This window comes from Pieris napi, chromosome 2, assembly GCF_905475465.1.
Source record: "Pieris napi chromosome 2, ilPieNapi1.2, whole genome shotgun sequence".
Taxonomy (NCBI): domain Eukaryota; kingdom Metazoa; phylum Arthropoda; class Insecta; order Lepidoptera; family Pieridae; genus Pieris; species Pieris napi.
Window position 1 is genome coordinate 3,380,999 of NC_062235.1, and position 25,785 is coordinate 3,406,783.

The 25,785-nt window shown below is 31.8% G+C and overlaps 2 protein-coding genes across 2 annotated transcripts in view; both read left to right on the plus strand.

The window, feature by feature from the left end:
• Nucleotides 1-18: 18 nt before the first annotated feature.
• Nucleotides 19-7,223, plus strand: LOC125059244 (twisted gastrulation protein homolog 1-A). Its single transcript, XM_047663575.1, has 5 exons — nucleotides 19-459; nucleotides 663-869; nucleotides 1,769-1,904; nucleotides 3,049-3,117; nucleotides 5,583-7,223. Exons 1-5 carry the CDS (start codon nucleotides 258-260, stop codon nucleotides 5,689-5,691), a joined length of 723 nt encoding a protein of 240 aa, XP_047519531.1. The 5' UTR covers nucleotides 19-257; the 3' UTR covers nucleotides 5,692-7,223.
• A 3,805-nt stretch (nucleotides 7,224-11,028) lies between these two features.
• Nucleotides 11,029-25,785, plus strand: part of LOC125058706 (transcription factor HNF-4 homolog) — a 40,477-nt gene continuing 25,720 nt past the window's right edge. Inside the window, exon 1 of the mRNA XM_047662859.1 lies at nucleotides 11,029-11,283. Within this exon, the coding sequence (XP_047518815.1) occupies nucleotides 11,187-11,283 (97 nt within the window). The 5' untranslated portion in view covers nucleotides 11,029-11,186. The remainder of the gene's footprint in view (nucleotides 11,284-25,785) is intronic.

The window sequence follows — 25,785 nt, forward strand, 5'->3', positions numbered from 1 at the left end:
GACTGGGGTGCGCCGCCCGTGCGTCAAGTTTTATAGTTTACTTGACAATTCACATTTCTGTAGCAACGCGAAGCTGGAAGGTCGTCAAAACTTTTACGTTGATGAATTTATAAATATTAGTTAATAGCTACTTTGTTTTTATAGAATACGTAACTTAGTTATTCCTACACCAAAGGGTGTAAGTTTAAAAACAGTACAAATCGTTACATTAAAATTGACTAATATTTATAATACAAAGTTATTAAGTGTTCCTAAAAATGGCATTAAAGTTTTATGTTATTTTTGCATTTTTATGTATTGTGCCCATAATATACGCTTGTAACGAAGCAATATGTGCAAGTGTTGTTTCCAAGTGTATGCTTACTCAATCTTGCAAATGTGATCTCAAAGATTGTACTTGCTGTAAAGAGTGCTTCAATTGCCTCAGCACATTGTACTATGAGTGCTGCAGCTGTGTTGGTAAGTTTATGTTACATTAAGTGTATAAAATAATGTATATGTTATCTAAATAACTTCTGTTGTAATAATATTATGTCTTGAATTGATTTTTTAAACAGTAATTATAGTTATAATTGTGAAACACTTGCAATAGTAATGTCAATAGTTTTCCAAATGTACATGTTCAATGTGTTAATGAGACTCATTTATTTCTTTTGTTACAGATATGTGTCCTAAACCAAATGACACTCAAACTGAGCTTTCAAAAGCATCATATGTTGAGGAGTTACCAGACAATGTACCAGGCTTGTTTGCAGCCCTAACTGGTGAATCTGACCCTCAGCAAAGATGGTTGTCCATAACATACCCTGTAGACCTTGATATTTCTGCATTCCAACCAGCTGCAGAGAGGCAGTTGGTGTATCATCTCCGTAAGTAATTTATTATTACTAGAAGTACTAATCATATTAACTCTTCTTTTATAGTTCTATTTCTATAATTACATTTAGCTAATGCATAGAGAGATGTGATGTGATGGTGTGTAGTATTGTTTACCTTTGACATTTATTTAAAGGGGAATGGACTTATTTAGATATATTTAAAGGGCACACACAATTCTTACAAAATTGTGTTTTATGATATCCGTTGATTAACATTTACTTTAATAAGTTTACAGATGTAAACTGTTTAAAATTTATGTATTAACTTATTCAGAAATTTTGTGACAATCTTGTGCTTAAAAAAGCTACTTGAGAAATTGACTTGAAAAACTAATTTATGCTAATTTTATTTAAAAACATGTAAAATAGGTATCAAATTTTAATAGTTTTATCTTGCCTAAACAGTAATTATCATTTTCCCATGTTTAATAGTTCTCAGAAATCCCCTGCTGAGTTACCTTTGATGAGTCATTTCATTAAGGAATGCTTAAACTACCTGCTAAAGGTCCAATTTTTACAGTTTTTTTTTGTTACGCCATACAGTTATATTGAATGTTATCTAAAACTTTTACAGTTGACAATTTTTGATAAAGCTTTCTGAGAAATACTATAATACTTTTCCAGGAAATTATAAAAAGATAATATGTGGCATAGCCAACCATTTTAACATTCTACAATATTGTTTAGGGATTAGTTTTTTTTTCATTCTTCTTTACATATTTTATCTTCTTATTCTTATGTTTATTTACTTATTCAAGTACTATTATTTACTTATTATGAAATGTTCATTAGAAAATCACATGTGAATAAGAACAATGTATAATGTTCAACATTATTTTTAAAGCTTAAAATTATTATTTGTATACATTTCCATTGTTGTTAAATTACAGAAAGTGTGGAACAAGATTCGGAGCCAGTTAGTCGTGATATTCTCACTTTTAACTGTACTGTGGCATATATGTCCCAATGCATGTCCTGTTCCAAGTGTAAGGCCTCTTGCAGATCAATGGGCTCCAATAGCTTTAGGTAATGTATTCTATGAAATAGGTAAAAATAAAAACCAGTATCAATAATAATGAATTAATGTAAACATACTAACACTTAGATTTAAGGTATTAAGCTGTAATTTTACTAACATTGTTATGGAACCTTGTTTTCTGAATTAAACAATTAAATTAAAAAAATAAGATTTAGATAAATAGCCCTTATATGTCAGAAACATATTGAAAAAATGTACAAAACTTGATTAAATGTGTTGTCTTGTCTATGTTGTTTGTAGATAAAAAACTTACTGACACTCTTTACTTACTGGTTAACAGTTGAAAGAATTTAATTTCTCCACATTTATTTAATTAAAAATATTACAAATTCTATTCCATAAGTTGTGCTTAAATGCAATTACACCCATTATTAATATGTCTTGGTTTTAATAATATAAAAGTTATGAGTATAAATTTAATATTTTTATTCTGTTATATTTTTTAAACTGTTATAATGACTTCTACTCCCTTATAAAGACTAAATCAAAAAACTGTTTTTAACGGATTAAAGTTATGTATTATTATAAATTTACAATTATTTAAAATTATGTTAAATAATTGTAAATTTATAATAATACATAACTTTAATCCATTAAAAACAGTTTTTTCATGAAATGTGTAAAGGTTATGTCAATCGAAGACAATATTAAGACTAAAACAGTTTAATTACAGTCTTTTAAATAATGCACTTCTTCGTCTCCTTCTATACAATTGTGTTTACGGTGCAATTAAAAGAGAGAGATGAGATTTTGTTAAAACTGATTTAATATTTATAATGTATAAATGTCACCGTAAAATTGTAAAAACCGTTAGATTGTAATCTATCTCGCGAGATTGTAAACTGTCGAAAGATTGTCAACTCAACATACTGCTTGCAATTTAACGTATTATTATTCGGTAGTTATATGAACTTGTTGGGAAGTAAAATTAATCTGTAATTGACCAAAGAAGTTTGAATGATAACTAAGTTAGTGTAGTACAATCTACCGAATACCGATAACCGATAACCGATAGATTACAATCTAACGGTTTTTACAATTTTACGTTAACATAAATACTAAATAAATTAGTGTTTTAGTCAACAGAAAACAAGGTTGAATATGTTGTAACGCTATTGTTATGAATTCCAGATGGTTCCACGATGGATGCTGCGAGTGCGTGGGTGATAAATGTATAAATTACGGGATAAAGGAGAGCAGGTAAGATTTCACAATTCGCGGTATTATAAACAATCGATGTTAATAGATTACGCGAAATCGTAAGGCCACTCTATTAATACGCAAGTGGAAACAATACGGAATATTTGTAGGGCATGTAGAACATTCTAGAGGCTTTTTATACTGGAAGCTTAGCTGATAAAATGATGGTTTAGGTTATAGAAAAATTCTGTATAAATAATAAAACAAATGTATGTTAGACTTTCTAATTAACGTAATATAGAACATTTATGGCCCAGCTTGGTTTGATTACTTAAAAAAATAATTATTATTTTAGTTTGATAAGTCAATTAATAAAATGATCACTATATTTGTTGCGTAATATGGTTTCTATGGGACACCTTATTGTGTTCACTACGAAGCTAAGCGAATTAAACAATTCCTGCTAAAAATAATAATTATATTTGTTTAATAGCCATATAATTCAGCAACATTCCTACAATCACCTTATTTTTATCGTTTTGACAGTGTAGTTGTCATTTAAAAAAAAAATATGTTTATAAAATATTGCTAAAACAAAAAAATTTAATTCAATGTTTCGGTGATCATTGAAAACTGTGACTAAATTCAATAAGGCCTGCTGATATAAAAAAAATACTTAATTTCATAAACAAAAAAATAATAAGAACAAGAACTTGTGACATTTACAATATATAAGTCAAGAAAGGTAATAGACAGTTTTTATAATCCAACTAAAAAGCGTTTTATGAAGTGCATTTTCTTTTAAAATCTTATAAATTAGGTATTCAAATATATCGTGTTTATCTCCGTAATATGGAATACAAAGCAGACACCTGCGCCACAAGGCCACTCCTGCATTAACATACGCTGACGTACATAACATATTATATTACATGCGCAGGTGTCGCTAAACTAATTATTAATCTTTAAATATAAATAATATTTATAGGCGCTTGACTTTTGAAACAAATTTATTAAAGAAAATATTTAAAAATATGGCGTCCAAATGTGTAACACATAAGACTTATTAAACATTTATGAATACCGCATTAGGCGAATAAGCTCCTTAAATACGTAATTACTAAAATTTATACTTAATATTTTTATTATGTTTTGTAAATTTTATGTTTTCTGTAATTGTCACACTGTATAGTATATAAGGTGGTGTACGTTAATTAATCTATATACCTATATAAAAGAAAGTCGTGTTTGTTACAACACTTATAACTCGAGAACGGCTGGACCGATTGCCATGGTTTTTGATTTGTTGGATTGGTTTCCGTCCCGAATAGCAGAATAAGCAATAAAATATCGGATAAGTTATCGAAAAACAATAAATAAATTAATTAATTTTACGAATGCAAAAACCATATGGTGCCATCTGTTGACAAAACTACACATCATTTTACGTCGAATTCGTGTCAGTTCAAGAAATTCCGATCTTGAGGTGAATGAGGAGATGCATAACCATGCTTTGATCCTGATCAAAAGATGTTGGATATCAGAAAGTGCTTAACATGCAGTATCGCCATATTGACGCTAGAGAGAAGATGCCTAATGTGTAAAACTGCCATTCTTCTTTCGCAATGGCAAGCAATAAAACATTTCTGTATTTGCAAAAAAGTTGTATTAATGTAATATTTAACATTAATGAAATCCTAAAATAAGTTAAATTAAAGTAACAACGATATTATAAGGTTGTAGGGCGGAACGAAGTTAGCCAGGTCAGCTAGTTAATAAATAAAATCCACTAGTACCTGTAGCCGTGCAGACCATACAGGCTAAATATACATTTTAAAATTAACAATAATAAATTATGAATAATTGTATTGATACAACCTTTGCATGTAAGTTTATATTCTATTTTTTTATGTTAGTATATATAGATCTTAGCCACTCGGTTGGGAGGTCACCTGTGTCGTAAATGTGATTGAATAATCGTTTCAGTAAGTTTATGTTCTCCCCTTCCAAGAGTTAAACGACCTTTACTGGGATGTTATCTGGGCCTGGGGTTCTGCCCAATTTAGCCGATTTTAACGCATATAAAATTTCTGCTTTTATTATGGGTGGGCCAGTATCTTTACCAGTTAAGGACATTGCGAGGTGTCTTGTTGGGTCTTCAAACATTTTTGATATGTATTCCAACCATCTATCCTTCTTGGCCTCAATACTAAAAAGTAGCTGCCCGTTTGTATCGGCTAAGCTAGTTAAATTGCTGCACTTAAGTCCCAATATTTCTTTAATATTTTTGTGCACATTGAAGCTATCGTGTTTGTAAACACAGCAAAGATGTGGAACTCCTTGACTTCTTTCATCTTCCCTTTATCATTTAGCATAGGTTCATTTAAGCGGCGGTTAATTAGGCATCTCCGACAGGCGTGACCGGATCTCACTCAACATTGTTTGGAGTCTGTCCAGTTCTGTATAAAAAAATATGAATAGGAATTTATCAGGGCAAAATCTAATTCTAATATATTTTTTTCTAGATGTCTGGCATGTCCAGGTGGTATAGAGACTGCGGAAACTGCGGTAGATGACGACCTCAGTTACGACGATCTCGACTATGGAGAGGAAGTAGACGCCCAATCTGTTTGAAGTATCAATTAAGTTTTAATAAGTAGAAAGCTTTAATTTTACTGTGACCTATTTAGCCATTCACAAGATATACTTACGTATTAATAACGATAATGAGACAAAAAAAAATAATTTCTTGATAATATTTTTGATTATTAATTACAATGTAAAATGAGCAATGTTTTTGTGCGAGCTAATAGTTATATCGTTCAAGAATTATATTCGTACGAATTCTTAAATGGCAACGCACTGCGAGCCTTTTGTCAATGTACGTGTCCATGGGCGGCTGTGTCCTGCCCATTTACCCCGTTCTATAAAAATAATCGTTATAGGATGTAAAAATTAGTTGGCGCTAATACTGGAATCTGAAATGCCTAGAAAATAGTGTAATTGTACCGTTTCTCTCTCTCATCACAGTTTATACACTATTTGATAGAAAGAGACGAAAGATTACTGAGGGACTGAATTTTCTGTACGAAGACATATTTGATAATGAATTGCCCATCTCTAAAAATTCTAACCAGTTTCATTAGCTGTCAATCGCTCTTTTATATATAAACTTTGACATATTTACCAGTACTCAAAACGAGATTGTGACTGGAGATACGATTTAAAACACTGGCCGAAGTGTTTATGAATAAGGCTCTAGAAATCGTAAATCAAATTGAAAGTGTTAGTGTAAAATATTTTTTTTTCAACTGTAATTTATATTCAAGATGAGATTATAATTTCGGATAAGATCCTAATTAGGTTCCAACAACAATTTCTATTGGATTTTTTTAAATTACGTTTTTTATACTCAATATTCACAAATCCAGTTATTATGTTAATTTATAGATTTAAGTAAAAATCAAGAGATTCGAAACAAACTCTTAACTTGTATTATTAATATTTAACTTTTAATAAGAACTTCGAAGCATAGAATAGATAAAATTGTATAGGACTTTTGTCTAATGTGTCGATTTAACTCACAAAATTTAATACACATGACAAATACATAAAGTATGATTGCATTATCATGTATAAAATTTATCTCCATTACCCGTCCATCTGGACTTACCCTTTTTGAGAATCTATGTTACATTTTACAAGGGGCTATTTGACAAGATTTAAAAACTATTTCAAATTATTCATTAGCGTTTATGTAACCTTCATTATACATATATTCATTTTGTTAAGTTTGCTTTAAAATGTCAAATATACATAATTTGAATAACCCGCCAAAACAAGATGGCGTCGCACCAAACAAACGTCAAGTTTTTTACGTGTTAATTGTCATTCTTATATTAAACGAACACACTTATATTTCGATATAACAGTCTCCGAATTATAACTCCAATGGAATTTTAGACAAGTGAAGACATTATTTACTGGCATGATACGCCGTCGACTAATCTGTGACCGTTTTGTGTCACGTGACTGACGTATAAAATCACTATTTTAAACTATGGACTACTTAAACTTGGAATACTTCCAATAATTATTTTTCTGTCAAATAGCCCTTTCCCATAATCCACAATGAATAGTGTTCTTAATTAAAACATCATTTTTTTTAGTCTAAGCTATCCACATTTACGTATTATTCTTAAAAATACTATAAACCTCGAATATCTATTTAAAGTTTTGTTGCTATCGTTTCCGTAAATATAGTGTAAAATCATATCGGCAAACCAACTAAAGGTGAGAACTTTACACCGTTTGAAAGAGTTTGATTAAAGAGTTTAGACTAAACACAGTACAATTTACGGCAATTTTTTTTGAATAGCCACTATTCATAAAAGCTTATTCAGACTCATTGCACGCTTAAATCAAGCATTCTTTCTCATTCTGTTATTGTGTTTACTGTGTGAAGAAGAGATTTGAGTTCTTTACTTTTAATGATGCAATACGGCGAATTAATTTTTTATGAATATGAGATATTTTAACGTAACTTATTATTGATTTTTAACCTTTAAACATTGAATCTCAATCTATGAATTTAATTTAAAAATTCAGGAATGTTATTAATATTTATTATAACATTACATGTAGAAAGTAAGAATTTTTTACTTTGCACCATCAAATCCGCGTACCATTCCTTAAAAAGGTCGGCATTATTTTGCCTCCTGTCCCATAAAAAAATAAATGATCCTTCTTGAAACCTGAAATTTAAAAGGCAAAAATCATGTTCAATATCCCACGATAACAGATTTACTATTATAATATTTTGTATGTAAAAAGAAAATATTACTTCTACTAATATAAAATAAAGAATGTATCTGTTACATCGGTTATAATACGAAACGTAATTATTATGAAATAAGTTTTTTACGATGTTTTAGTCATGTGTATTTCTACAATTGATGTAATTTGATAAATCAAATTTAAATGATTTTAAATTTATCATTAAGTTAGCAAATTTCCGTCCGTGAATTAATCTTAGTGTTTAGTAATATATTTTTATATCGAGATTCTAATCTCCAAGTGCCAATTGTCATGTACAAATTATTGCCATTTAAAAATCATTAAAGTTGCAATATGCAATAAGTGCCTTATTAGTTTACCTATGTGTATGACGTAATAAATCGTTTATAATCATTTTTTGTTTTATTTTTTGTGTACCTCCAAACCTGTCGTCCATGTTAATTAACGTCTAAACATCGAAAATCTTTGAAGGTCACCGGAGTTACCTTGAAGTTTTTGTATAATAAAAATTGTTATAAGTACGCTAAATCTTTATTGTTTAATAAATGTATGATCTGAGACGCTTTAGGCATTTTCTCACGTATCAAGGAGTATAATTTAAGTAACATGAATTTATGTTAATGTTATTAGATTACGTACTAGCTGTACTCTACGGTTCCAGCTTTACTCGACTTAAATGGTTTTTTTTTTTTAGACATTTGGTAACACCGACTTTTGTAGATCTTGATGTCTTCTATAAAACTGTAGCTCAACTCTTTGTTATTTTTTTAAAAGATTCCGCAGCAATAAAAATTCCTATATATATTTAGGAATTTTTATTGATCTTTCCCACCTTTCGTTAGGGTCTGTAACTTACGATAGTGTAATCCAAACAGACAGCAACAGATTAACATGCAATCATCTTTATAATGATATTAATGTAGATTACACGACCTCCAAAGGAGTCAAGGTACCTTCCAAAAACCACCTGTCTCTCATTTTTGCTACTATTTTCCAATCTTCCCAGGTTTCTAGTGGGTGTCCTAACCTAAAAGAAACTCAATAAAATGCTGATGAACTTGAATTAGCAATAATGTTTGATTTTAAAGCCTAAACTAGAAGACTATACGTCATAGACATTTTAAGGGTCAATGCACTCGCTACTGGCGTCGTCAAGTTGCTACTGTGTGTTCAGATGTTTGCTTTGATTTATCAAATTCATAAACACAGTATTTGTGTGTTTAAGTATGCTTATAGAGCATAAAGTAGACATAACCTAAAATTATGCCACCTTAATCTATGGTTTTATATAGACAGGACTTTGATCTTTGTATAATCATATCACAAATTGGAAATTCCAATGTATCGATAATTTGCTAAAAATGTTTACTTACTTATCAATAAATTGGCCTTTGCTTACGTCCGAAAGTAGTATTAAAGACAGATTTAAATACATTACTCCAATTTTTTAATGGGGTCAAACGAATCACGGAGATACCATAAAAGACAAGTGCAACCCATGTAAGAGAGTGCGTTGCTGGTCTATAAGAGAGGTGTATGCCCTTTTTTAAGTTTTTATATCGTATCTCCCAGGAAAAACCTCCATTTGAAGACCATTCCACAGCCACAGGTTCTGGTTCCAAAAATGGAAAGGAAATGCCTAGATAATCGGACTGTGGACTTCCAGGTGATGCACATGAAACTTAGAAATTATTTCGGTGTGGGAATGATACGAGGCAGCAGGGATCAGCTCAAACACTTCTTCAGAACACTCTCCACTACACTAGTACACTTAGCGAAATATTCTGTCTTCATTATGTCGGCATAGCAATGAATCTTGTCGATGTTCTACAAGTCATTGGTATGCAGTATAGTATGGTATAGTGCTATTGATTATAGTACTATACTATAACTACGTACGAGTATACCTACAGGTTACAGATTTTTAAAATATTTTGAAGCAGGAAACCATATAACAAAATACTAAAAAAAATACTTATTAAATCTTTATTACGTGATAAATTTTATTCAAACAATATAAAAGGTCAATAAAATAAATTACAATAGTATCTACACTAACAGGTTTCCCAGGTTTATACTTTATAAAAAAATATTATTGTAAAAAATCTGTAAAAGATTTTGGATAACTCGAATAATGTAACTTTATACAGTAGGCAAAACATAAAACGTGAATTGCGATGGCTGCATTACTACATTTAATAATCATTTCATTAGTTATATTAAAATATTTCCATACGAAATCGTATTGTTTCTAAGTTTAGTATTCTAACATAGGATTATATTATCAAAACTTAAAAACGACCTTAATTTTATTGACGTAGCTGTGTGATTACGTGTGATTAAGAAATATTTTTGTCCCAATTTTTAGCTACGATAAGATCTATATCATTTGGCTATTCAAATAGATACGATTCTAAACAAATTTAGCCTCGAATTGACATTATTTTATAAGAATATATTGATAATTATAATTTATAGAATTAGAAATTTTATCAATTATTTACACAAGAGCGTAAAAGAAAATACATAGGGTTCATATCACCACGATTATAATAGGAGTGACAAATGTTAGTTTACGTGTTCCACTTTCATAATACTAGTGTTATGAAGATGTAACAATAGTTAATCATCATGTTTGTTCAAATTTCTGAAGCATGGCCATTATTGTAATGAAAAGAATTCTGGATTAATATAATTTAATACGCTACATTGAATGTTATTATTGCGATACATTTTTATATTGGAATTGAGCCAATGCCGTTTCTTGGTCAATATGGAAGGGTATCGAAGGTTCGACTCTCGTCATGGAACTCAACGCGTACAATAATAAATATTAAATTGGATAAAATATTTAATAATAATTGGGTTGGTAACTGACTCTTTATAAAAATATATCTTGTCAACAATTTCAAAATCTCTAAATTAATAAGACTTAAGTATTCGAAACTTTTATCTACACATACAAATGATTATCGTACACAAGCACGAATTTATAGATTAAAAGTACCGCGTGTGATAAGCCTTTAAAGTTAGATTAGAGTAGATTTCACAGATTATTATATAGTTATACAACGAACACAGTTCTTATCTTTATCAAATTGTACCACTGTGTAATAAGTAAACTGTGTGTTGAATTGCAATGGCTTATTTATAGTGAAGACTACGGAATCAGCTGTGCGCGAGTCGAATCGAGTTTACGAACGGCGCGCACGCCGCTCCTACGCGCCTTTATTTTTTATGATAAAGTTTAAGTTGTTTAGTGTAATTAGTTATATACAACACCTAGTATGTGTTTCTAAACTGAACTGATAGTTAAGTGAATAAGTGGCAAAATGCGGAGCGAACTTCTCTCACCCACGGAGCTGGAGGGGACCGACTACCTCCTCTCCTCAACAATCCGGCTGGAGGACAGCTTTCTGCAAATACTGGGTAAGTACACTTGATATACATATTTAATTAGGATATGAATATTTACTAAAACGGCAGAGTCACGGCGGTCATTTAAGTTTGAACCCAAGGTTATTTGCTTTTAACATATTGTGATCACTGAAATTTGAATAAGCAATTATTTAAGTACTGAGTTCTAAGAGTAATTAGCTTATCTAGGTAGGTACTACGTTTACTGACATGCCGTATTATTGTCTGCTATCTGACCCTGTCTAATAGATAGCTATTAACCCAAACGACGCTAGAATCATTTATGCTACGGATAGGTTTACTATGTTCAATGATTATACAAAACCATACAAAGTATATACACAAATAGTATCCTACAAATCGCTTTGAAGAATGCTAGTTAAAAGGTTTTTCGTAATTTTCACCATTGAATAACTTGTTCACTGAGCTAAGTGCTCGTACTACCCACGCATTTGAAGGTAAACAAGATTCAATGTTTTTTACTAAAACATAAAAATATGAATATCAGTTGACGTAAAAATGAATATATATATTTTTTTTTAAAGACAATTCACACCAATTGACCTAGTCCCATGCTAAGCTGGTGAAGCTTGTTTTATGGCAACGTATATACATATTATAGATAGATAGACAAATAAATACATATATAAACACCCAAGACCTAAGCACAACACCAAATGCTCATTACATCGATGTTCGTCTCACCCGGGGATCGAACCCGGGACCCATGGATTCGCAGTCAGGGGTACTAACCACTAGACCAATGAGTCAAAAAATATAATGTTTAAGGCAATTAATTAGGTCATTGAATACGTACAAAATGAGTAATATAAATTTCAATTAGGTATTTTTTTATATATACCCTTGGTAGGCCATGTTACTATATTATATTTAGTAAACACGTTTTTTTTTTCATATTCCAACTTTCAAAAATATGCGATATACTCGTTTTTACATAATTTTTTTTTATGATTAAACGTTTGCTAACGTGTATGACAATGAAAGCAAAAAAAAACTAATTAACAGGCAAACATAGCGTGCTTTATGCTTAGATAATAACTATTGCTAATAATTAATACATATATTCTATTGCTAATAGAATTCTTACAAACTATAAATATGTGATTACACATACACAGGTATTTGACACAATTTTTTACTCAAAAGGGTTCCCAAATCTAACACATTATAATGAATTGTTGTCAAATGAATAAACACATTTTTATTCTATTATTTAAAGCAATCAAATTATTCCAATATTTTTTGAGCTAACATTCATCCTAGGAATAGCAGAGTTACAAACGTTTAATAGGAAATCGAGTATCGGTATATTTAAAAAAAAATCAAACGGATTTTTGTACCATTTCAACCAATGCCTAGTGTGATTCATGAGCAAGTTTAGGTGTATAATTTAGTATCGTTTTATGTAAATTACTAAAATTTAATGATGATTGTTGAAGAGGTCGCACAAAAACTTTCCGAAAATACAGTATCCACGCAGGTGAAGCTGCGGTAAGCATAACAATATTAAAGTTATTAAACACATTCTTATTCTACCACGAACTGTGTTGTTAAAAATTAAAATAATATTACTTAGTAACTGACAAAAACTTACTTATATTTACCTCAAATAATTGCAGAGTTAATTAAAATAGTCTTGGCTTATTTTGTTGTCTTTTCTTCAATGTCAATCGGAACAACGAAAAGATCCGGATTTGATATGGAACAATTTTTATAGTCAACGTTGCATGAAGTACCCGTAGAGCAATTACCTGAATTAAGTACACGTTGCTTTTCATGATTATCTAGGAAGTATAAATACAGTTAAAATCTGTTATAACGATATCGAAGGAACTATTCATTGGTCATAAAAACCGATAGTCGTAACCTAATATGTAACCGTAACCTAAATAGAAAACTTGTTTACTAATGTAAAATAATAAAATTTTCCTTTTTAAAATATCTAACTTCAGTCCTAAGAGTGTGCTGAAATGTAAATTAAATATAAAATCTTAATACTAAATTTTAGATTCCGTAATTATATAAATTATAACGACAATAAATTCATATCTCAAATTCAAGTTTCTCATCCACAAGATTTAAAAAATATTTGTCGAAGTTTACTATAGTCTAACCAATTGCAACATTTTTTTTTAGATTCTACCCTCATTTAGTTTTATAAACAATAAAAATATAACCCGTATAAATATCTAATGACAAACAACCTAACCAACTTGTTAAAGACACTGGACGGAACTAGCGTTTAAGATACAGGCTAGGCCTAGTTTAATCGCTAGTGCACATAGAATTATTTTATGTACGAGGTTCACCAAAATTAATAGTGAAAACACAACGATTCGTTGCATATTGTATGTTTATAACCTTTAGAATGTAAGTACCAAATGTTTTTATTCTAATAGAATTCAGCCGGGACCTTTGATTTCGGTCAAAATAACCGGTATGTTGTTCTAAACGATGTCGTCGTAAACGGTTTTGACTGTATGTATTTACAATGCAACTTTTTGGATACAAACGTCCCATCGCTGCTATGCTGCGATATCGCGGGCTACTTGATTGCAAGGAAGTTGCATGGATTTGGGGTAACAATTTAGAAAGCGGTAACCCGAATTGGGGGTTGCGGGGTAGGGGAGGAGGGCGTTAGGGGTGTAGTAGCTCTCATGTCATTTTACACGTGTATATCATATTTCTAACATATTATTTCCTCAATTAGATTTTGATAGTCTTTGATTTTCCTCGTTTTAACATGTATGATGTTTGAGAGCATGAATAAAATAAATAAGTAAATCATTTATTTTCACACCCAAATATAACGGGTGCGTATTTAAAAAACTTTGTTATCTTTGTCTTTGCATAACTTTTTATTCTTATGTATTATCTTGTTTATAAATAACCCATCTTCAAGACCAAAATAAATAAGACATTATTGCACTACTCGCGTATTATGTTACGTCGTTACTTAGTTGAGTTGATCAATAGTTACTTCCGTCTACTTTAGTCTATATTTAGACATTTTATTATTATTAATTTTAAACAATGAAAAGCTTATTTACATTTTAGCTGTAAGATTACTAATAAATAAATTATTCTTAAATTACGCTAGATCGTAATGTTAAAATATGATGTTCGTGAAGAGCCACTTTAAAAAAAAACTTGATTATGTTATTTTTATTGTTGTTTAGCATTGACCCCTTTTCGGTAAAGGCCTTCTCCTGAACTTTCTATTTAGATCTATTTTGCTTTTCCTCAATTTTATTATGTCGTTAGCCAATCGCTTTTGAAGTCTTCCCACATTTCTCTTACCTTGAGATCCCTTCAAATGAGTGGCTTAGTTATTTATTTACATTATATTAATGACCTTTAAAAAAAGATAAACATGGGGCAACTGGCGCGGCGGCCTTATTGCTACTATATATTCCCGTCAACGCTATAGAGTTACATAGGTCTGTAGACTTAGCAATATGACCTGCCCATTTCAATTGTAAAAAAAACTGTATCTATGGGACTAGAAACTTACATATTAGTTTTATTAGAACAAACGCAAACGGGCAGAATGCTCACCTTGTGTTAGGTAATACCGCCAACCATAGACCATAGATCACATTGCCAGAGGACTCGCAATCTTTTAAGATAGGTACGCACTTTTTACGGCCACGTTTAAATCAAAACCTAGTTTTTACAACTTATTTTTGTAGAATCACTAACCCATATCACACTACAATTTTTTTAATATATTATATTACAAGCGGATCCGACTGACGTTGTCTGCGTGATATTTTAATCGATTAGGATATGTGATTAAGGTAGGTTCAAATGTATAATTTATTATGGTTTTGGTAAATTTATTTATTTTCCTTATTTCCTATTTTTACAAAAAACTAATACAATAGAAAACTATACTTACTAAAAACATAATATAAACATAAAAAACCTTTTAATAACTTATAAATAATGCAAATCTTGTGAATTAACCCAGTGTACAACTAAATATATCCGTCTCACAAGCAATAGTGTTTAGGGTGCGCAAGACACGCGTACCTAAATGGTGCTTCTCTGAGTAAATTCGTACGCGCCCGAGGCACTGCCAGCAATTGCGACCGCTTACCAGTCGCAGTCGCAACATTTCTGATATGTAACGATTAATGTTGAAGGGCTCGAAATCTTGTTAGAATGCCTAAGTTGAAAACCACGCGGGCAGATGCAAGTCCATAAGTGTTGTAGTATTAGGCCACTATGTGGAGTCAGCTTCCAAGAGACGTATTTCCAAACCGATACGACTTCGGGGCCTTCATGATATGAGCGTACCAATCCCTGAAAAGTCAAGAGCAACACATCTGGTAGTCCTCGGCGTTTTAGGTGTCTATGGGCGGCGGTAATCCCTTTATGCAAAGTGCCTGCTCATTTGCCTCCTGTCCCATAAAAAAAATATTAATAAATATTCGACGCAATGGAAATCAATACAACTTAATATTTACAAGTCAATGTTTATTATTTATCTAGGCTTAAGATTTCAGTATTCATATCAGAATTAACTATCTAATTATTATATGTTATCTAAATTACGCTTTAAAAAAAATAAGATATTTTAGATAACTATCATTAGCGAGGTACTCATATAATACCTATTAATGTGTCAACTTGTTTACTTCTAATACAAGTTATTATAACTTTAATTAGGTATAGAATAAACCTATATTTTTTAAAATTACGTCGTCTTCGGTCTAGTACTATTTAATTTTCTGACGACTCATATTGGTCTAGTGGTTAGTACCCATGGGTCTCGGGGTGAATTGTCTTTAATAATGAAAAATTGTCTTGAGGATTTTTTCAGCAGTAAGACCGCCCATTTACTTTCTTATTCTACTTTTATATTATTTTTCTCATGTTACGTGTTATTGTGATGTAAAAAACGTATTATTACTTAACAGATATAGTAAAATTAAAACATGTACCCTGGATGTTTTTTATTATTATAACTTTTCGGACATGACAGTATTTTCTTCATTTTTCGTAGATTGTTCTTTTGTTCCACTTTTGCGTGTCCTCCAATCTTCTCCATTCTGGCCTTTCTATGGCCACTCTGCCCCATGTTTTCTTCATTATGTTGTTGTTGATTTATTATCCTGAATGTACAAGACTTTAATTCAAGCTTTTAACTTCACAACTACATAAATGTACTCGTACCTGTATAAATAGCGAGACTATCTATTTACGACTATCTATATCATCTATCACCAGTGCAGTGTTTCATTTTTAATTTCGTTTTGAATTCATTACCATAGGTACTTTCGTTTGGGGGCGTCCATAAATTACGTGAGGTGTTTTTTTAAATTTTCTGTACCTCCCTCCCCCCTGGTGAGATGTCGTGAGATTTTATTCAACCCCCTCCCCCAACCCCCAATCTCACGTGAGATTTTTCAAAATGTGGGTTTCTTACGTAAACGCGTTGGATTGTTATTGAAAAAAGAAAAAATACGACTAAAACAAAATAAGTGAAATGTTGAGCGTTTAGATATGGAGTTAGCGGGAAGTTGCAGAGATGGCCTTTAGGGTCAACCGTTGTCCTAAATTTTTTTTTTTTCAGAAAAAAATTGCGTGATATTTGCCGAGACCCCCTCCCCCCCTTAAACACCTCACGTAATTTATGGACGCCCCCTTTTTAAATAAATGACAGAGAACAAAATTATCAGTAAGGTACTTGATATAAAAGTTGCACTAAGAAACTTGTTTTTTTATCACAGATTGGTAATTTCAATGTTGTTAATTAATTATATCTATGTATTTCGATTCACTAATAAGCCCGTTTTATTGATATAATTTTATACTTATTTAAATTAAATAGAGTTAATACTCGAACTACGAATAACCAAATTATTAGATAAATGTTAGCTTCAGAATATTAAAATTATTTTAATAACATCGGTACTAGAAAGGCGTTACGGTAACACAGAAAGTTCCCGAGCAAAAATGGTAGCAACAAAAAGTGTATCAACAGGACGATTAACAATTAGAGTTAGGCATTCGCACTCTATAAGTGTGTATTTAGTGTTTGATTATTCAGACTTGACAAGTAACGACGAATGTCAAAAAAGATTTTGATATATGGGAGACATAAGAAATGAATAGTCGCACCGTTTTAACTAAGGGAGGTAGTCTGCCTTTTTGAAGTGAAAACTACTTTAGCGGCGTTGTACACTTTTTTGGAATGGGTAAAAATGTTAAACTCGCGTCAGGACACGTGACCTGATCGAAAATTCGTAAGACGGATGGAGAGTAGACAGCTGGCGCGGCGTATTTAATGTAATATAAAATGTCATGTTTGTGAACCATAGCGCAATAAATAAATATTGCATTCTATCAAATAAATAATAGTACTTTAATATACAGATAATTAAAGCAATTCGTGCAAAATTATTTCCTAACCATTCCAAAATATCAAAAATGCACAACGTTAATATTCAAGTTTTCACTTCTGCCGGCAACCCGTCGTTTTTTTTAATCAAACTATGTACAAATATTACACCAGAGAGTAACATTACTATTCCTCAACCAAAACTAACCTTTCGAAAAATACTTAACGAACTTCATATATATCCGTTCAGTGAACTGACAAAAGGTTTGCTTATGTCAGTTCCTATAGTGGTAGTAATAGTTAGGTATTTTATATTTTTAATCTTTCTATCTTTTAATAAATGTCGTGTTGCTTTTTCTGTATGTAAGTGTGTGTATGTATGTATTATAAGTGTAAAAACATGCTGCATTGGGGTGACGTAATGGCTACTTATTTGGTTAAATAAATGAACATATGACTGAAGACAAAGAGTACTTTAGTTAAAAGAATTGGAGGTAATATAACCTCCAGATTCATAAAAATTATACCTAGTATATAGGTCTTTGTTTATTATTGACATTGTGTATAGAACATAATTAAATCCGGGTCATCGTGCGACGTTATCTGTAGCTTTCTGTTATCTATGTTTGAGTCATAAGGTTTTGAATCGCTTGGGTTTTTGAAAGTATATCTTCCTTCGAAAATTTTCTTACGTAAACGTAAAGATTAAATACTACCAAATTGAAGATGTCGCTGTTTAGGTAGTATGATTTTTTTAAATAATATTTATTTTCTTCATTTATAAAAATGTGTACATTAATAATGGTGTCATCGCATGGGCGTGTTCTTTACATGATAACGGTGTCGATAATTCCTATGGCACAAGAAATTTAAGAAGGTACAGGGTCGCATACGCATCCTATAAATCTATCCTTCCATCAGGTTTTAATTTATATCAACGAAGTCTAGTTGCTAAGTCGAAAGACTGAAAGTGATCTATTTAATTATCTTTTGATAAATTGTATCATTTTCATATATAATATCTAAAAAACTATTGTGTAACGACTGATTTCACGCCTTTTTCGGGCCGATTAGATTAAATTTAAAATCATGTATTAATTTTTAAATTTCGTAGTCTATTTTATATTTTTATGCTTTTATTTTAAGTTCGAGTTTTAAGCCTATTTAATTTCAAATAAGTTTAAATTTATCAATAGTAATAGACAACAGAAAAAAACTGCTGTCGGTAATGGCGGCAAACACAAGTAGCATCCAACAAGCGGCCTCTGCGCTATTTCCCAAGGGATCCCCTTCAAATTAGTCTTCCGGCGATACATGTCTGTGGTAATCTTGTGACCTGTTTATAAAGTGTTACTAGCTGACCCGGCAAACATTTGTGTTCCCATGTATATTATTTCTAGGAAATATTATTTTATTTCAATAAAAATAACTATCTACAATAATAAAAAAAGGGTCGATCGTAGGGGGGTGAAAATTAGGGGTTGTATCTATTTTTGTATGCATACAGCATAAAAAATAAAAATTTGTAAAGAATAAAAAATTTTTTTTGGGCTGGACAGTGTGTAGTGTGTGAATAGTACTAAAATTAGCACTCTACAAATGAAATTTTACCATGGTGTTCGTTGGCATAGGTTATGTATGATCGATTGGCAGCATTGCCACATGCTTGCATTCTCATTTAATAATAAAACAGTAACAACCAATCACTTTGTAGCAATTTAAATGTATTATTTAGATTAGTAAATATGTATTAGACTAAAATAGAATGCTGAATCAATATTATCTTACACTAAAAGTAAACTCAAGTTGAAGTTGAATAACAAAATTATATTTGTTAAACTGTCAAGCACTGGGTATATAAATATTAAGCAGTTGTATAATACGATAACTTGCGTTTATATATATATAAACCTTGAAATATTTAACATAATTATCGATATTTGACTTCAAAGATTAATTATATAATTTTTTTAGTTCTCTTGCAATGTCAGATGTTACCGTTTAATATATCTTAATCCATTGTAATAAGGTTTATTTTTTTTCTGATGAAATCGTGGCCCAATCGCCACGGCTATGCATCAAGTAAATGAACCTCAATTAACTCTTGCTATGGCAATAGAGTGTATTATGAGAAATACGAAACATAGACCCAAGAAAATAATGTGTTTACCAGGGTAACCGGGTCAACACTATAAACGTGATAGTTTTCGTTAACACGATAAATATGTAGTTATTCATGACCTTGTTGCGATGTATGACCTCTCCTAGTAGTTTAGTCGTTTCATATGTGAATTATTAGTATCAATTTCGGATTATGTAATTTAATTTGGAAAACGAATAACTTGATGACAGGCAACAAACGCTATCATATTTTTTTATAATGCGTAATATTTTTACTGCATTTATACACTGTCAACATTTTTATTCATAATCAACAAGTTTTTGTTAATGTCAAATTTTAGGACTATTGTCAAATCTTTTTCCCACGTTAATTATAATGCAATCGCAAACTTATTCAAGCAGGTCCAAGTTAGATTTTAGTAAAACAAAAATATTCGGTGTTTAATAATACGAGATAAAATAACTAACTTTATTTGCAGTTATGATTACGTATATCTAGCAGGTTCTTGTATGTTTACGACAATTTCTCAAGGTGTTTCTTGCAACCCGTCACATTAAATCTTATAAAATTCTCGTGTCACAATGTTAGTTACCATACTCCTCCGAAACGGCTTGACCGATTTTTATAAAGTTTTATACGCATATTCAGTAGGTCTGACTACTATCTATCTTTCAACCCCTAGGTGATAAGGGGTGTCCACTACACAGCTCATAACAAACAAAATATTGCCATATTTCCTTCCATAATAAACTCCTGCGGCGCTACAAACTTTTCTGGGCCACAGATATCTGTAACTGTTTTGTGCTCATTTGTTTTTTACTAATAGGCAAGTAGGTGATCAGCCTTCTGTGCGTTGTATCACGACTTTTCGTATACGGGTTTCAATACTCCTTCCTATGGAAATATTTTTTTTATCAGGTTATCTAATATTAAAACCTAAACATAACTATGAAATACAGTATTTACAATTTTCTTCAAATTGAGTCAGAAAATGCCAGCGTTAAAAGTACACTGCCACAGGGACCAAACTTTTTATCTTTGTTTTAATTTTCTTTTTAATTATTTTTATTATTACTATGTAGGTTAAGAACATTGTAAATACTGTATATTTTATTGTTATGGATATATTATTTGTTTGCTAGATTTAAAACATGACATGATAGATCTAAAACTTGAAAAATGCTAAGCGTAACTTCGTGTGGAAACCGCCATGTTCTAGATCTCGACGACATGTGTCAAAACTGGTTTAGGTCCGACATTCGAAGAAAACGAATTATAAATCTAAAGAAATATATACAATTAAAAATGTTTGTAACCTTACTCTTCTGGCTTGACCGATAGATCTGTAAATAATACTGGGAATAGGTCGCAAACGAATTTTATAACTTATTTTTTTTAATTCGACGTGTAATTTTTAATGTACTCGTATTTATTATTTGACAACATTGTTTAATTTGTTTTGGCATTTTTTATAACTTGGCATTTAAAAATACTTAATTTTCTTGAACCAACACCCTTTAATAGCGATCTTAGACTATAATAGTTTTCAACTCTCACAGGCCGATAACTTGAAATATGGCAAAACTATGATTGCCGGATTAGGGGCCTTAGTCAAGATGCCTTAACAGTAAATTTGTATGGAATTGACAGTTCGTGTCGAAAAGTTTTCATACAAATTTAGTCTATGACATTCTACATACACTACTGTTAAGGCATCTTGACTAAGGCCCCAGGAGCTGTTATATAAAATGCGCTCGGACCATCGGAATGGAAGCCTTTCTGGTCGAGCTACGCTCGCCAAAACAGCCCGAGCTGAGCTGTCAAGGCCCTAAAGGCCAACAGCGAGATCCCATTCAAAAAAAAAAAAAAAGGAATGGAAGCCATCACCGTCACATGTCTATGGTCATATTTGACAATACCTACGATAATTATTTCTTTCTCGTTTTCCTATTAAACCGTTAGCGATTCTCTTTCATAAAACCGTCCTATGTGTGAGTTAAGTTAGCTAATACATTTTCCACCGAAACTGACTTCTCATATTCGCAGTTTCTCTGAGCTGTCTTTAAATTTTGCATAAGTTATCATTTATATTTCCCGCCTTTTTATCTCATATTTACAGTTTGTAAGAACTGTTGATAGTACTTTTATAGGTAGTAAAATTAGTTTTTATTGTTATCTTGTTTGTTTCTAGATGTAAGATTGTTTAAATAAATAAGTGTTAACATAGTAACTAAATAGATAAACCACTGTTTCAATTCTTTGCTGTAGATCTGTGTTATAACATTAATGCCTTCAAAATGCAAAAATCTAAATAATTGTGGTATTTTCACTGTGGTATATAAAATCATTATGTCATATATACAGTTGTAACAATGAATCCAAGGATTATATTTTATCTGTGAAAGGTTAGAATTTTTGTCGATATTTGTTCGCTATTAAGCCAAAATTATTTACGCTATAATTGCGGAACTGGGGGCCTCATAGCCTAGCGGTCTTATTAAGTGGCAGCTAGGTGAGGGGTACCGAGTTCGATTCCCGGTTCGAGGGCAAGTTTTAATTTAATTTAAATTAGTTCTCGGCCTTTGGGAGGGTTGTGCGGTACACGGTCGAATTTCTAAAGACAAGCACGAATTATAAAAAAATCCTATACTTGACGCTGGCTAATGTACAAATCGTGCCAGAGCCATTAAAAAAAATTGCGGAACATTTGTATTAAAGAGGAGATTATTAAGTATGTATCCAAATTTAAAGAGTATTCTAAGATAAACTAAGGGTGTGACTTAGAACGAAGTACCTATGACTCCCGTAAAATCCTATTAAATTGTTACATACGGGTGTCAGATTGAAACTTATAATAAACTGCAAGCCCAATTCTCTTCCACTTCCCAGGTAATCTTTAACAATATTATATACACATGTATTATGTTTAAAGTATAATTGTTAGGGAGAGGTTGGTCGCGGTACGTAAGTTTTACTTATTAAAAACTGTTAAAGCAAGATTTATACTTATTATTTTTAAGGCATGGGGTATATCAGATATATGACCAGACGTCCCGTTTTGAACAGGACTGTCCCTTTTTTAAATTACGAGTGCCGGTGTCCCCGAAAGTGGGAAATAAGAATATAAAAAAACGTGCCAAGAGTTTCTTTCTTATGTGAAACTATCACCAGCTATATTAAAACAAATTTGTTCTTCGGATAAATATAACTTTTTCCAAATAAATAACTTGAACAGTGTTTTTTTTTCATTGACTACGTATTAGTTGACCAAAATTAAACCATTGTCCCGATTTGCGTCAAAGAATAAATGGTCACTTTAGGTATATTATCCCAAATTTTTAAGACATTGTTCTCATCGTTTTATGTCAGGTAGCTTCCGCTCTCAGCGTCGCTCGTTGATTTCGTGTATTGACAAGATTTGTTGGGATGTTCAACAATAACCATTATATTTCGGTCTATTTAAATAAGATCATAACAAATTATACACCTAAACCTTCCACAGGAATCACACTATCTGAGTATGTTAGTTTTTGAGTTTGTCATACAAACAGTCGCGGCCGGAACTCGGAAGACTTCATTATATAATATTTATGGATAAGAAAAGCAAGTCAGGAATATGAAATGCATACTATTATTTCATTCAAGTATTTAACATAATCCGAATTTATTAACCTTCGAAGGTCAATGATAATCAGATTATTTATCGTTAAGCATTGCTCTAATAAATGTTTTTAAGTAAATAGTATAGGTTAAATAATACCTTTTATTTATAAACTACTAGCTCCCGCACCCTACGTTTCGCTTCAATATATTTTACTTTTTTAGTAGTAACATACCCAAATATTGAATATTTTGCTATGCTCCCCATAGAGCCTGTTTGGTTTTCCGGTATATAAATGTATATCAATTTTTCTCTCCATAGAAACCTTCCTCAGAGGTCAAGGAAAGAATAAATAAAAAATTACTCGAAGTGGTTAAATTTTGCGCTAAGCAATTTGTCTATCAATATACAGCGTGCCAAATTTTTTCGGTTTGAATATGTTAAAATCATGATTTACTTAAATGAAACATAATGTACTAAAGACAAAGACAATGAGTGAACGGAAAATTACTATAAAATATATTATAATGTTTAAAATTTTGATTATTATTTGTTACCTTAACTTAGTAACTAAAAGCAATCAAAAAACGGTACGATAACATTAAGAGTCGAGGCTCCCGTTTTACAATAACGTATCGGATTTGAATTGTCACTGTATTGAAGACTACACTACTACACTGATTACTCGGCGAAGCTTTGGACTGCCTCCCCCTAGGCAGACAAATGACCCGGTGAGGGTGAATGCAGAGCGGGGGGAAATAGTTGTACTGGATATGTAGGGTAGAATTTTTTGACCCACGTTTCCCTTCGCGCTATAACGGCTCATACCCACGAGCCGGTTTTTCGCCGGGCCTAGCTCCGGCGAAAAACCGGGTCTATGTCCGGTCGACAGTCATGTATGGGACACTATGACGCCATGCACACGACGCCGGGGCTAGCGCCGGCTCTCCGCGCAGCCGGGCACGGTGCTCGCCGTGTCTACGCCCGGCGCGCAGTGGACTGTGGAGTATGGCAGTGTATGAGCGCATGCACACGAGACCGGGCCTACACCCGGCGCGTGCCGACTACCTACGCAGTACGCACAACGCAATATTATATTATATTATGTAATTATTGAAGTCGACCAGGAATTATTAATTGGAGACATACTACTGCGCATATTTGTATCTTCATGTTTAAGTTTTGGGTTCCAAAATATGTAACATTTTTATAATGTTTCTTTTTTCATTCGAAAGTACTTCTCAAATTTCTCGTCATAGTTGCTTCTGAATGAGCGTATGAAATGCACCATGATCTTCTCTTTCTGTTAACATGGGAGGTACCCAATGTCGTCTATGTATTTTTTCTCGTCTTTTTTAGCTTTTTATACATGTGGTACATGCAATAATAATTCATTGAATGAAAAGAGCGTATGAAGGCGGCACCTCGATGAAACCGGATCGTGTACAAACCGTCTTGTGTGCAAGCTCGGACGGTTTCTGCGGCGCCGGCGCCGGCCAAAAACCGGGCCGTGTTGAAACCGGCTCGTGGGCATGAGCCCTAACTCGACCCTGACTAATACCATATTTATTTGTAACTAGCGGATCAGTTACCCAACTGTAACTTTGTAATACCATTTTTAACAAATTAACAGCTAGACTAATACATTTTTCGTTTTTCTGTTTGTTGCGTTTTGCTATACCTATGATATATCTATCTTTGTCCTACCTATACGTATATCACAATTTGTGGTGTATGTTTGTTAAAATTCTCAATAATATATCTTATATACTAGGTGGGTATATTATGTCATCTAATATATATATATATATATATATATATATATATATATATATATATAGATTAGATGACGTAATAGGTAACTTAAAACATAATTGGTACTTGACAATTGAATTATTCTTAGTACATATTTTTGAAGTAAAATATATAATATACTCGCGTTTTGCTTTTACTTTATATCTTCAAGAGATTTCAGTACGAGCACTTAATACTGTTTTTCCTTCTTGACTTTCCGTCAGTTAAAGCACTCTACAATTGATACAGATTTTCAATAAATTACTGGAAATCAACTTCCCTATAAATTGCTAGGATCACATATAAATATGGGTCCCTTCAAGAAAAGAGCGTACCAATTCTTAAAAGGCCGGCAACGCACTCGCGAGCCCTCTGGCATTGAGAGGGTCCATGGGCGCCGGTATTACTTAACATCAGGTGAGCCTCCTGCTCGATTGCGTTTAAAATTACGTATGTCAAATAAATACGGTACTGGATACACTCGTAGACGCGGTTCTAAATCTCAATATTGACTTTTAAAGCTCAAATCCCACTCAAATATCCTTCTCACCTTTGTGATGCTGGAGGCATCTTTATATTATCATATTATTATTCAGATCAGAATTGATACAGAGTTTCTGGTCAAAC

Excerpts from the sequence above, each read along its gene's own strand:
- LOC125059244 (XM_047663575.1), top strand. The coding sequence starts at position 258 with ATGGCATTAAAGTTTTATGTTATTTTTGCATTTTTATGTATTGTGCCC. Across the intron at positions 870-1,768 it reads GCAGTTGGTGTATCATCTCC|AAAGTGTGGAACAAGATTCG; the intron begins GTAAGTAATTTA and ends GTTAAATTACAG. Across the intron at positions 3,118-5,582 it reads TACGGGATAAAGGAGAGCAG|ATGTCTGGCATGTCCAGGTG; the intron begins GTAAGATTTCAC and ends ATTTTTTTCTAG.